At 37.7% G+C, this 13486-nt stretch overlaps 2 protein-coding genes across 4 annotated transcripts in view; one reads left to right on the forward strand and one right to left on the reverse strand.

Moving 5' to 3' along the window:
• The window catches only part of fam184b (family with sequence similarity 184 member B), a 23828-nt gene extending 22495 nt beyond the window's left edge, over positions 1 to 1333 (forward strand). Inside the window, exon 18 of the mRNA XM_088420042.1 lies at positions 482 to 1333. Within this exon, the coding sequence (XP_088276168.1) occupies positions 482 to 554 (73 nt within the window). The 3' untranslated portion in view covers positions 555 to 1333. The remainder of the gene's footprint in view (positions 1 to 481) is intronic.
• Positions 1 to 12892, reverse strand: part of haspin (histone H3 associated protein kinase) — a 13298-nt gene extending 406 nt beyond the window's left edge. The window contains exons 1-16 of one of the 3 annotated variants that reach the window (XM_088420044.1): positions 12648 to 12892; positions 11991 to 12128; positions 11111 to 11248; positions 10398 to 10544; positions 7964 to 9710; positions 7257 to 7395; positions 7130 to 7173; positions 6841 to 7023; positions 6625 to 6710; positions 6453 to 6515; positions 6278 to 6369; positions 5020 to 5099; positions 4770 to 4858; positions 4350 to 4492; positions 4156 to 4258; positions 2487 to 2700 (exon numbers count right to left, since the gene is read on the reverse strand). In XM_088420044.1, the coding sequence (XP_088276170.1) occupies positions 2499 to 2700; positions 4156 to 4258; positions 4350 to 4492; positions 4770 to 4858; positions 5020 to 5099; positions 6278 to 6369; positions 6453 to 6515; positions 6625 to 6710; positions 6841 to 7023; positions 7130 to 7173; positions 7257 to 7395; positions 7964 to 9710; positions 10398 to 10544; positions 11111 to 11248; positions 11991 to 12128; positions 12648 to 12802 (3549 nt within the window). In that variant the 5' untranslated portion in view covers positions 12803 to 12892 and the 3' untranslated portion in view covers positions 2487 to 2498. Of the gene's footprint in view, positions 1 to 2194; positions 2701 to 4155; positions 4259 to 4349; positions 4493 to 4769; positions 4859 to 5019; positions 5100 to 6277; positions 6370 to 6452; positions 6516 to 6624; positions 6711 to 6840; positions 7024 to 7129; positions 7174 to 7256; positions 7396 to 7963; positions 9711 to 10397; positions 10545 to 11110; positions 11249 to 11990; positions 12129 to 12647 lie in introns of those variants that run through there. The other 2 variants (XM_088420046.1, XM_088420043.1) reach the window with 2 other exon arrangements.
• Between the last annotated feature and the right edge of the window lie 594 nt (positions 12893 to 13486).

Below are 13486 nucleotides of genomic sequence, written 5' to 3' on the forward strand. Positions count from 1 at the left end.
ACAGTTCATGACTCTGAAACGCAGCGCAAACACTTCTCCAGTAATGCGGACCACCCTTCAAAGAGGAGAAAGTGATGCTCAGTGCAATAAATTAGGATAGATTCCCGCTAAATCAGGAGTGTCAAACATAGGGCCCCGAGGCTGGATGAGGTGGTTGAATTCGGCCAACCAGATTATTTAATGAAGTATTAAAGAAATGAATAAGACCGATTAGTCAAGTTATGCCCTTGGAGGACTCACTGAGCCGTGTTTCTGTCCAATCGCTTATTGAAAAACAAACAAACACACAAAAAACCCTGTTAAGAAGCCGATTGTCCCGAGCTGCTGTCAGACGCTCCTCATGCTCAAGGATGTATGTCTGATATCTGAAAATTGAATTATGAAACATCTCTCATTTTAAATGCTCATTGAAATCAATGAATGAATTAAACCCTGTGAGGTCACATTTGATTATTCGATGTATTTTGTGTGTGGCTTTTAGGGGGCCTTATATGGAGCAGAGAGGCATGGAGGGGCTGAAACAAGAGTGGTTCACCAAATACTTCTCCTTCTGAGCACAAACACAACTTTCTCAACAATTCATCGCTTCTGCTGCACGTGCGTGCGCTCTCCTCACATATACACATTCAAATGGGAGCTCCACCGATTTTTTTCACATGGTTAATGACAAGGAAAAATGGGTTGAAAAAACAACAAGTGTATTGTAGTGCCGATGTGATGAAATGACGATGTCATCGGATGACTGCTCAGAGCTCCATGCAAAAAGACACTGCAGTCGCACTGTTGGTAATGTAGTACTGTGAAATAAGGTTGCATGGATTTTAAAGAAAATATATGTTTCTTCAGTTCCGTTGCATTGATATGAGTCCTTTTTGCTGAGTGGTATTAAATCGGTGGAGTGCTCTTACAACAGACTCGTGGGCTCATCACCAGCAAGGCCATCTCCAACATTGCCTCAAAGCTCAACCAAAAAGTGCTTCTCAAAACACATGCCTGACCTCTTCTCGGCCTCCTGGATCTTGTTTTTGTAGACGGAAATGTCTCCATCTTTTTTTTTTTTCTTCTTTTAATTACTATTATTTGGGGGGAAAGTCTTCCTTTTTTTAAATGCAGCTTGTTTCAAAACAATCACATGGTTACTGAAGGCAAATCTTGAGATGTCGCCGACCAAGTATCTCTCCAGCTAAGGAGGCATTTGATGCATTCAACAAATACACACACACAAACACACACTTTTTCTCACTTTCCATACCAAAATGAAGCTTGTTTTGATGCAAAATTGTACAATAGTCTTAATGAACTAATTGAATAAATATTTTGTTTTTGTACTCAACTCTTCTTCGTGCACTCTTCAGTTAAAAACAAATTGTGTGTCTGCACAAAAATATAAAGGGGTTATTTATGGATCAAGCCTAAATTGTATGTACAAGGGGTGTCTGAAAAGATTTAAGCATTGTGTATAAGAAGCATTAATGCATGTCCCACACAAAAGAGCTCTTCACTGGGATAGAAGCGCAACACAGTGCCGGTAGTTTTCTACAGAGAAATGAAAGTGCCAAAATTCAATAAATAAATTTACCATTAAATAGTTAAGAAAAAATGACATGAATTAATTGTTTGATTAATCAATTATATGTGTCATTAATCAAATGTGTCATTAAATATGTTAATTAAATCACTATATATATATATATATATATATATATATATATATATATATATATATATATATATATATATATATATATATATATATATATATATATGTTTGATTAATTATGTCGTGGTTCTGTGATGCCGAGTTTCATGAATTCATCATCAAAGTTTGATAGGCGGGCCCCTAACACCTGATTGGTTACCCTGTGTTAACATTAAATGAATTCATTTTATTAAATAGTACATTTACTTATTTAATTTTTGACATTTTCAGTCTATAGCTTTCAGTCCTTAACGTTGAAAAATGACTATGTTGAGAAATAAATGTGCAAAAATCTATGAAACATAAGTTTTTCTGATGCTTAAAATTTCACACACCCCTCATGCATACACAGTACATACTTATACACACACACACACGCACACACGCACACACAATAACTTGGATGCCTTTCCTGCAATGTCATATTCCAGATTGTATTAAATAAATGGATATTGTTTTGTGTACTTTAGAAAGTTTTCATATGGATTGTAAAAGTGTCCTTCAAGAATTAGATTCTTGGTTTATTAAATGTTACATTTCAACAACAAAAAGTCAGAACACTCTAAGGTAATTCTTTATAGTGGAAACATGTTATGGATAGAATTGAAATACCAAACATTTTGTCCTTTTGCTTGAAAAGAAAATTTACCTTTCATGCCAACATTATTAAACAGTCATTGACTGGCAGCTTTGAAATAGATCTCAATCTCAGTCAACATGTGCTAACTCTGAATTTGCAATAGTGCAAATATAAGACAACCAGTTTTCTAACAGAAAATATACTTACTAGCTGCTCATGTCACTTAAACATGGAACATGTTTGCAGTGCTTCTGTTGCAGAGGAGTATTGCAGGATGTTATCCTGAAAATTTGTGAGAACATTCCATGTGCCTTTGATGCTTTTTCCTCCTGTGCCACGGTACTTCATGGAAAGCAGCTTGGAGCACAAGTAGTGGAGCCACAAGATGTTGGAATGAGGATGGTAGCTATTCCAGTGGTTACTGCCATAGATAAAACAAACAAAAAAATAAAAATCGACAAGTGGGGGTCTTAATAACACAGTGATGTTACGCAGACATTTTTCAAGATCAAAACTGCCCAAGTTATATTACCTGTGACAGCCAGAATAAATACTTAAATGCTTTCTACTAGATCACAGAAGGTGCAATTAACCTGTGCATCAAAATGCTGTCATTCATACAACAGAATACGGGAATCACTTTGAGTATAACTAAGCAGACTCAGATTTCCTAATGGGTACATGTATTTGTGAAAAAGTTTGGAGGATAATTATTTCAGGAGAGTGTAATGGAAACAGGTTGGGAAACACTACCATAAAATAGAGTACACGGGTGCCTTGAGATTTCTTCAATCCGTGACCTCACTGGTATCTCAAAAACTCCCTCTACCATTTTCCACTGAAATGAAATTGCTATTGAAAGTGGTATTAGTCTGCCAATCGCCGCCCCCCAAAAAAGAATAAAAATAGTTCTAATACGTATTTTAATTTGGAAAAAATAGTACTTGAAAATACTGTACTTAATTAACAATACAGTAATGAAATAATCAAATAGAAATAAAATAAACATTGTTTGTTACGACATGCTATAACAGTTGTATGGCTATTGCACTGCGTTTTTGAGTGTGCACGCCTGGCTATCTTAGAGCAGCACAAGAAAGACAATTGAATTATTTTTAATGGGAGTATGACACAGAATATCACACGAATTTTATATAGTCCTGCCTGGATGCAGCAGCCAATTAAACTGCAGCGAGATGAGTATTGCCTCGAGCTCAAGTAGGAACACTTTCATGTATCAACTCCTCTCTCAGATCATCAGTCCAACAAAATATTAGCTGTTCCATGAAGAGGATAATACATATATAAATGAGTGTTGTTATATATCTACTTGATGGAGCTGGACCATTTCTGCTAATTTCATTGCTTAAGGTACTCATGCACCAGAACATATCTGCCTAAAGATAGCTGACTGAAAGGCTATGTGGTAGTTTTGAACATATAAAGAGTAACTTTCTTTGCTTCACGTTTATTTTGATAGTAAACTTCAACTAAGAGTGGCATTATTTTTTTTTTTTTTTAAAGAAATGTTCACTATTGGACAATACTGCCACTTGTTAAGTTTTGTCAGATGAGTGAAATAACAAAAAAATGTGAATCATTAATCAAACCGCTGGATACATTTTCATGCAATATTTTGCAACATAAATGCGTGCCGGCCTTTTTATTTGATGTTTCGCAACACTGTTCACCATTTCGCTTGACTTGCTTCTGTTGTGATATACAATATATTTGTCCTAATTTGTCTGTTCCCATTTGTTCTTTGGGAATAATGGTGTACTATACAAGGCATTGATGAAATACTCGAAAACGCTACCTCTCAACACACATTGCCAAGAAAAAGGTCAAAGAAAAAATTCCAAAAAAAGGTACTGACCCATTTTCTTCTCTCATGAGTCTGTAGATGTCAAATTGGTAATCTCCCTGACCCATGAAAAGCGCCTCATCATTTGAGATGTCACAGGACACCGTCAGATCATCTGCAGGGAACAGAGCTCATTGCAGTCACTGTCATTGAAGAAACTCAGAAGGTGAGACGATACAATAGGTAATGGGGGAAACGCCACTAACCAATTTCCAGTCTGGACAGAGAGTAGTCAATAATACGGACAAGCACCCCTTTAGTTTCCAAAGAATGTTCTGCTCCGTTGAGGCAGAAGCTTGCAGTCTTCTGCTTTGTTGTTTTGACCAGCACGTTTCCCCAGTGGAGGTCCCTTCAGCAAATTAATCGAAGGAATAAATGACAAATTGAATGTATTTAAACAGCATGCCTTACAGGAGTCCAAATGATTTTGTTGTAAGGTAAATCCCCGCTAGTCGGTAAATACAAGTGTAATTCTAGCGCAAAATCCTTAGGCGAGTCTTATGCGAAAAGAAAAACCATTGAATTGTATTTGTGTTTTAAGATGAGCTTTAAAAATGGACAGACAGGAGGGGCTTACTGAATGAAGGATCGAATGATGGGCTTTATCAAGGCATTAAAGAGTGTACCTGTGTTCAAAGTGCAGCTGCTGCTCAGCCACAGCTAGTGCGGCGGTCACTTGGTGAAGAATACTCTTTGCCACAACCAGTGACGACAGCTTCAGGACACAAAGAGATGTTGGAAGTTTGAGACTGCTGGTATTTTCGATTGTGCCCCAAAACTCAGGAAACATTTAATAGAAACAGTACCACTTTGAGGGGAAAAATGTGTATGGCTGCTTGACATCACAAAACATCAAATCAAGAGGCATATGCATACCGTTCCATTGCTGTTCTCTAGATCAACACCACCAAACTCGAACTCCAGGATGAGGAACAACTGGTCATTGTCAAATAAATCTATACAATACACAGAAAAGAAGCAACATGAAACAAGTGTGTTATGGGTTATAATACAGCTTATTACATTTGTGGTGCTGGACTTTACCCTGCGATAAACAGGATGAACAAAAGGAAGATTTTCATGTGCCACGATTCAGGAAAAAATAAATAAAAAAGGAAGATTTTCATGTGCCACGATTCAGGGAAAAAAAAAACAACAACAACAACAAAAAAACTAATACTGATAACAGATTCGCTTCCAGTGGGTTTTGGTTTAACTACTTTAAATGCAAACTGCCAAGGAAGAGGGAAGAGACAAACATACATTACAGGCGAATGGCATGCTGCAAAGGTCAACTTCAAAATATACACACCAAATAATATATGGAAGTCAATAGCCTACACTTTTGTTTTGAAGTTGGTTTTCACAGCAGTGGTTGCTACCAGCTAGCTTGACGCTTTGCATTTTTATTGCCATCGCATCATGTCTCTACCAGCACACTGCCATAAAAAAAAAAACTCATATTGAATTGCAGATTAAGAATACTAAGAAACTGCTAATCAATTACGCTGTCATTGTACGATACGACACAAGTTAGCGCAAGCGACTAACTCATTTCCAACTCAAAAAAAAACCACACAAACACAAAAAAAGGTCTCTTTATGCGTTAAATATTAATAACTATAAAATAAAAACAGTGGGCTTTTTATCCATCTATAAAAGCAGACATACATATTAAGAAGAATGATGGGATGAAATTACTTTTTTTTTTTTTACTCACTACAATAAATGATTCATCAGGTCACTTATGTTAACCTAATCAGATAACAAAGGCTTCTGTTCCATTCTAGTAGTTTGTAATGGATATTGGAAACAGCTTTGGCCACATATTGTTTTTTGTGAAACGGGGGTAAATTTAATAAATGTTTAAAAAAAAAATCCCAACTATCTCTATTTGTAATTAGGTTTAGCAAAGCAGACTGGGAAAGATCATGACAATTCTGTGCATATCTACAGATTGAAGTTCTGGATCAACTGATAGACCCAAAACTTGAATTATGATCGTCAAAGAAAACTTGAATCGTGATCGTCAAAAAATGATCACTAAAATCATTCTTCTAGGGAAAACATATTGAAAAAAAATATCTTAATGTGTGAAAGAAATGGTTGGCTTAAATGTGTTCATGACAAAAACCTGGTCTGTCATTCTCAGAGCCCTTGTTCTTATCAAAGGTGTCCCAAGCCTTCAGGAAGTCAGGAGGGTAGCAGCCTCGGACACAGTGGAGACTATGAGAAAAATAAACCATTATCAACAAAGTGCCGGACGACGGGGAGAGTTGGTGACAAAAGGAAGCAGAGAGAGCAATTACTTATTAAGTCCAATGAAGCAACTGGTCTGATTAAGAGGCTTCTCTTTCAGGCTGCTCAGTTCCCTGCAACAATATGGTTTGCAAAACTGATGCTCAACATTTCTACAACACTATGGAAGGCCAACATCATAATTACAAATATGAGTGTGACACAAATAAAAAGTTAAACTACTTTGAGATTATAATCTCATGAAGGATCTCTCCAAATGTCTTCTGGTCTTCCCCATTCACCGTTTCACTGCCCTCCAATGGAATGACCTGTAGGACAAAGTCTCTCCTGAGGGTTCATTTGAACACTTTCTTTTCCAAAATTTGAATGCTGCCAAGTTATTTAGCACAGTGCAAATTATTCAGTGACACAATCAATCATGCGTATGTAGACACGTACTTTAAGAGCAACTGTTTCTCCTGAGGAGTTGCTGGTGGAGAAAACCTCACCAAAAGTACCCTCCCCAATTTTGATACATTGTCTCATCTGAAGAGGGGAAAAGCACTCCTCCCAGGGCAGCGGACCCAGCTGTCCGCACTCAGTGAACACCTTCTCTGCATCTGACAAATCTTTGTCGTACAGCTGTGGAGGTAACATTTGCATATGGTTGTTTGACAAGGTTTTTTTTTTTTGTGTTTTAATGGATTGGCTCTGTGGTGTCAAACTACAACGACAAATCTATTCATACCTGACTTTCTGTTGGACGTTTAGAACTCTTCGGCGTGAGTAGCACTAAAGAGAAAAGTTTAAAGTTGGATGAAGACAAATGAAAACAAGTACATGGCTCGAGTTTAATGGGTACATATGAGCTGTACCTTTGCGGTGAATGGAGAAGGAAGATTTAAGTCGATTCCATTGCTGTGCGCTTGGCGTGATGTCGACCAGCAGCGATGACAGGTTGAGTGGACACGTTTTCACTGGAGTGGAGAAATTCATTGTGCCTTCCGTAAACCCCTGCACATCAGGATGGATGAAAAATGATTCAGATGAGCTACTTCTTGCCTTGCGCTATGAAGCTGTGGTGTTGGTTGTTGCTCCTTTGTAAGTATTAAGGCCTTCACATGTATGTTATTCTACTTCTTAGACTTTATTCGTATATATCATCGTGCACCTTTTTGGACCAATTATCACCGAAAACTCCACATTTATTCCCAATGAGGCCTGACTGATCCCAATAATTATTGAACTGTACCATTATACTTTACATCGTTTCAATTTAAAGTTGTCAAAATTAATCGATTAGTCAATAAACAATAAATTATCAAATTAATCTACAGCTATTTTAATTAAGTAGTAGTTGTTTACAGCTTTTATTTCAATTAAAAGTGTAAGTATATTTTTAGTTTCTGTAGTCTTTCATGAAAGCAGACTGATTTTCCGTAAGTAAACCACTGTATATTAAACGAGAGTGCAACCCTAACCCTAACCCTGCACCAACCGGATACTGTACCATGAAAGACTGATATGCAGGCTGAAATTTAAAAAATGCACCATGTTGTGGTAGTTATCAAGTCATGCTCACCTGCAATCCATTGTGTGGAGCCGAAATTAGATCATTGATGGTGCAATCGGCAGCCGTCCTTGCACTCTTCCTCTTGAAAGTGTGCCCCCCTTGTAATCTGCTGTCGTTTTTCCAGCGACTCACGCTCAAACCACTAACACATGCCTTCCGGGTGATACCGGGCCGGCCTTTTAAAAGCTTCTTTGTCTTCATTGTCTTCTTACCAACCTGACCGGAGGCATGACGGTTAACTTTTGAGAATTTTCTTGAGGTTTTGTTGTCCACGCCCAAAACCCTGTCAGAACTAGACGAGCCCTTTACCACAGCCTTGCATACAATATTTTCATCATGATTAGAACTCATTTTTGTCGTGTCCTCATTGTTAAAATCATAATTATTCGTGGATGATTCACACTTTAAGCCTTTTTGCTGGAGCTCCTTATGTTGTGTTAAACTCAGTCTCTGTATTCGTACTGCCGGTTTGTTTGTTAGACATTTGTTGATCAGTGGCATTGAGGGGATTTCTGCCCTGGACTCTGTATCAACAGTGTTGTTTCTTGATCGTCCTTCTGACAATCTCTGGGAGAGTTCCTCCAAGTCCAACCGTTTAAGCCAAACTTTGCAGTTTTTTATTTGAAATCCCTCATCTGCATCATGTTCTGTTGCTGACATCTGCACGGCAAGGCTGGCTGTTGATTGATCACAAGTGAAAAACTCAAAGCTGCTGCCGGTTTGTTGGGTGGACTCAATGTTAACTGATGTCGACAATACACTTTCTGCGGACAAAGACTGTGATAGTATATGGCTGATCGGAATATCTGAAGTTTCGGACTCCAGCTCATTCCTGGTGGCTGGCCGCGTTCCAGTTTCATCTTTACTGCTCGTTAGCCATTTTGGTGACACCATATCAATGAAAATCGGAGGTTTCTTGGCGCTTGGCCTTCCATGGGTTAAGCTAAGATCAGTAAGGCAGGAGGAGTAGTTGCTTTGACTGTAAAGTTGACTGTCCAATCTCTTCATTCTTACTGTGCAGCGCTGGGCCAAACATTTCTCCTTCAGAACCTCAGTCAGTGAGAGCAAGTCTTCCACTGCAGAAATTAAACTGCTGTTTCTTTCACTGACTGCCGTCAGCAGTTGTGGACTTCTCGGCGCCCTGTCGTTCTTTAGCTTGCTGTTTTGACCTATGTTCATGCTGTTCGGGGCCATAAAAAGGTCATTTGAATGTCCTTCATGGAAAGGAGGAGGATATGATTGTTCATCTGCTTTACCGAGGCTTGAGTGATGTTTTTTGTCAGAGTGGAGTACTATGGGTGGTGAAGAACGTGGCTGTCTTAGAGGGTCCTGGTCTTCTTGGCATGCACTTGCACCTATGGGGCTGACTGACAAGGATGTGGGGTTCAAGGACTGATGAGTGATAGAGAACGAATCGATAAGAGGGCGTTTTTTCAGCAGGCAAACTGAAGGTGTAGAGCAAAAGATGGGCTTCCTGGGGCGTGAGTCAAGGCTGTGATCTGACAAATCATTTAAGAGCATGTCTCGTGTGTGGGTGGTATCCGGGCTGCTGGTGGAATTCTCCACACTTGAATCTAGAATTACCAGAGGAACTCTTTTCTTCTTGTTAGAAAGACAGATTTGACTTTCCCCTCCTGAAGTAAAATCTTCCAAAGAATTGAGAACATCCCCTTTTGCCTCTGAGACTTTAAGTTGAGTGGTGACAGGGCGGCGCTGACGACAAGTCACAAAACATCCCAATGAAAATTGAGGAAGACTGTGGAAAACAGGAGGGAGAGAAAACCGAAAACCTTTTTCAACACTTGAAAATTTAGCAGAAGAGAATGAACATGTAGAGTGGGGATAGATACTTAAATCAATCCATTGCAAAATTGATCACTTGGATCACTCTGTCTATAAAGTGAAACTGATTTTCATACAGCTGCTGTTGATTCAGTGTAACATATGCCAAACAACATCATGTCAGCCTCTTGGGTAGCTGAATTGAAATGGCAGTACTAAATGGCAGAATTATTCAAGTATAAAATGCATACAACAGGGGATGGATGCAATCGTTGAAAATCATTTCTCTCATTCTATTGCTTCATAAAATGTCAAGGGAAATCCGCATCAGGAGCGCCATGGTTGTCAATAGTCAATGATGTCTTTTTTTTTAAGGGAATGAACACAGAAAGATTTGGCTAACTGGTTTGTTCTTCAACCTGGGAAAGTAAAAAAATGAACAAATAAAATAAAATAAAAACACTAACATTAACACTAACTATGACCAGTAGATGGGAGCATTAGATGGGAGCTTGACGTTTGTGAATTTGGGGAACTTCTTGAAATTTGGCTGTTACAAGCAGCAATTCAATACTCAATTAATTCAGTTCAGTAATTGATATGAAATATTTACTTGTGTTACTTTGGGACAGTATACACTTTGCACAGCAATAGGACTTACTTGGAACTAGTATTGACTTGAAGTGGACTTTTGTGGCTTTTTGCAGACAATGGCAAATCTTCATCACTCTGGCCTGTTATTCGACTGGGCTGCTCCTTCTGTCTTATTGTGACCGTTGCATTGACTGAGACAGGCCCTCGCTTCCTGCTGACGCATCAAGAAAAATCAGGTGAGAAACAATTTTGCCCAAAAACAAAAAAAAACAAACTGAAACTCAACCAGGTCATATTGTGGATGTCATGCAAAGAAACAAAACTAGAAACCACACAAATTCTGTTATATCACGTGTCTTTTTCAGATGTTTCATGTCGAGCATCTTCAAAGTTTCTCCAAAATTCTCAATATTCAGTCAACGTGTGCAAAAGAAGATATTAGTTAGGACTATGTAGTTTCTGAGTAGTATACAGTGAAGCTCAGCATATGTGAGGTGTTTTTTCTATGGAACCTATCCACAGCAATTTTCTGAAAAGCACACCTACATGGGTTTTTGAGGCCAAATGAGGCATAAAAAAAATCCCATTTAATCAGCTGGATTCATTTCAACGACATGCAATGCAAAAAATAAATCTGCAAAGTACTAAATGCTTTTCAATTTAAGTCAAGTATGCAGATTGTCAATATTCGCGACCCCTCCAAAATTCCTTCGTATGACCATGTGACAACCAAAATGAAGTGTGGCAGGAGTTGATTGTGTTAATCGATGATGCATAGACCTGGTGGTCTTGCCCCGTGGAGCAGACTGAGGGCATGAGAGGAGGGGCAAGTTGAAAATGTCCTCATCAGCGATGTTCTCTTTTACTTTCCTCTTTGTCGGCTGACTCTTCAGTCCCTTTGAAGAACCTTTCTTTGATCTAAAAAACATTATACAGTGACATTTGAACAGCTTCACGACTGTCTCATCACTGTACCAATAACCAAAATGTCATTATAAATGTTTTAACAGCATAATATTTCACGAATCAAACAGTTATTTTCTTTTTATCTTGAATGAATCGGTTAAAAAAAAAAGTTGCACTTTCCTACAAGTCTTTCAAAGAGTCGGAAAAAACAGCCTTTTGATTTCGAGATTTGGGTTTACAGGCAACTGAGCGCTGACGGGAAGTCGTAACGCAGCACGACGAAAAAACTAAACAAGGTGTGAAATAGTAGAAAAAAACAACACAAATGACAGATTGGTTGGCAGTTATCGGTAATTAAAAAAAATATATAATACATAAAACAATTTTATTTTATATTGGTAACTGTACATTTGTGCATTTATAATTTTTCCATGGAGCATATATATATATATATATATATATATATATATATATATATATATATATATATATATATATTTTTTTTTTTTTTTTTTTTTTTTTTTTCAAAACAGGACTTTTTAAGTTGAAAGTGCACATTATTTAATCTCTCACTCGCTCTCAAGCAGAGTCGTTCAGGATCATGTGTTTTCATAACTTTACTCACCGGATTTTACTGTCATTTGTATTTAAAAAAAAGTTTCATACCTGAGAAGAGTGAATATTTACAAGTATTTTCTGCTATTGAAATTATGTATAATAAGTATAGGTGTTAATTTTCCCTATAGTGACTTACTTGGAAGTAGCAGCATTGATGGGAAGTGGATTTTTCTGACTTTCACTCGAAAATGACAAACTGTCCTCGCTCTCACTGAAAACTCGACGACGCTTCTTGTGCTCTCTTGCTGCTGCAACTGAGATGGGTTTTCCTTTCCTGCATCATGACAGATCAGTTCATTAACAGTGTCTATGGAACTCTGATATTGCTGAACTCTGAAGGCAGTCATTTCAAAACTACTGTAGTAACCATACAATATATATATATATATATATATATATATATATATATATATATATATATATATATATATATATATATATATATATATATACGCATTTTGGAGGTTTTCTGAAATTCTCAGGCTAATGACCCTTACGTAAGCATGAATATTTCAATCATTACTGGCAATTGTTGGGATACGATATTTCTGAAAGAGTACCACTTAAAAAACACATTTGTTCAAATTCTTTGGAGGTAAGAGATAATCGTGTTCCCATTATCGTTTTACCTTTCTGCACGAATGCTATGGTTTTATCATATATTGTATTACTGACCTTTGTTAGACATAATAAATGATATCGCCAACAAAGACCTCTTCGGGAAGCCAATAAGAAGAACCCTTGAACCTATATTAAAGATGGGGTGGATGGGTGCTTGTTTATGTTTGTTTACCTGGTTCGAATGCCTATAGCGCGTTCAAACGACGAATCGTCGGTCGACACGGAGGTATCGAAAGCCTGCTTGTGGTCATTCGGTAAAATCCATGCCGTCAATTTTCGCATTTTTTTCCCATAAGTCCTCATATATTTTGGCTTCGCGGTGGCCATTATGCGTTAAAATACTTGCTTTTACGAGCATTTGTTTGTAATTCCTTGATAGAGATAGTTTTTGTCGCTAGCTCATTTTGTCAAGTTACCCGCTCCTTGTTCAAACTGGCTGGCTCTTCCTGCTGATTGGTCGACAAAGTTTTCTATGCAGCGTCATCTGCTGGACTGGAGGAACTGCAACTTCACCAGTGAAGACGACTCAGACCACCACGACAAATTAAAATAAGGAAATTCATTCATCCATTATCTACACCACATTAAAATATAAACAATAAAGTAATTATGTAAATATAGTATGTTGTTATAAACTAGAAGAAAGATCAGCTTTAATGTTACTACAGTACAACCATGCAGACTTGAGGTAACAAAAATAACCGCTAGATGTCAGCAAAAGACCGTCTCATACAGTTGTTACCCGGTCTTTAGCGCTCGTTAAACCGGTGTTGAGAAAGAATGGATAATTCTTTCTCTTGTCAAGATATCTGGCTATCCGTTTTTGTGTTGTTTCCAAATATAAACATGTATTTAATTATGTATAGAATACCATTAGACTACATAGACTACATGTTTGATTTAACCCTAGAACTGCGAAAGTACTGCGTAATATACAATGAATTTCTAATTTTCATTAATAAATGTCCATCCATCCATCCATCCATCCATCCATCCATCCATCCATCCATC

Source organism: Hippichthys cyanospilos, chromosome 7 (genome assembly GCF_059441005.1).
Source record: "Hippichthys cyanospilos isolate Australia breed blue-spotted pipefish chromosome 7, RoL_Hcya_1.0, whole genome shotgun sequence".
Lineage (NCBI taxonomy): Eukaryota > Metazoa > Chordata > Actinopteri > Syngnathiformes > Syngnathidae > Hippichthys > Hippichthys cyanospilos.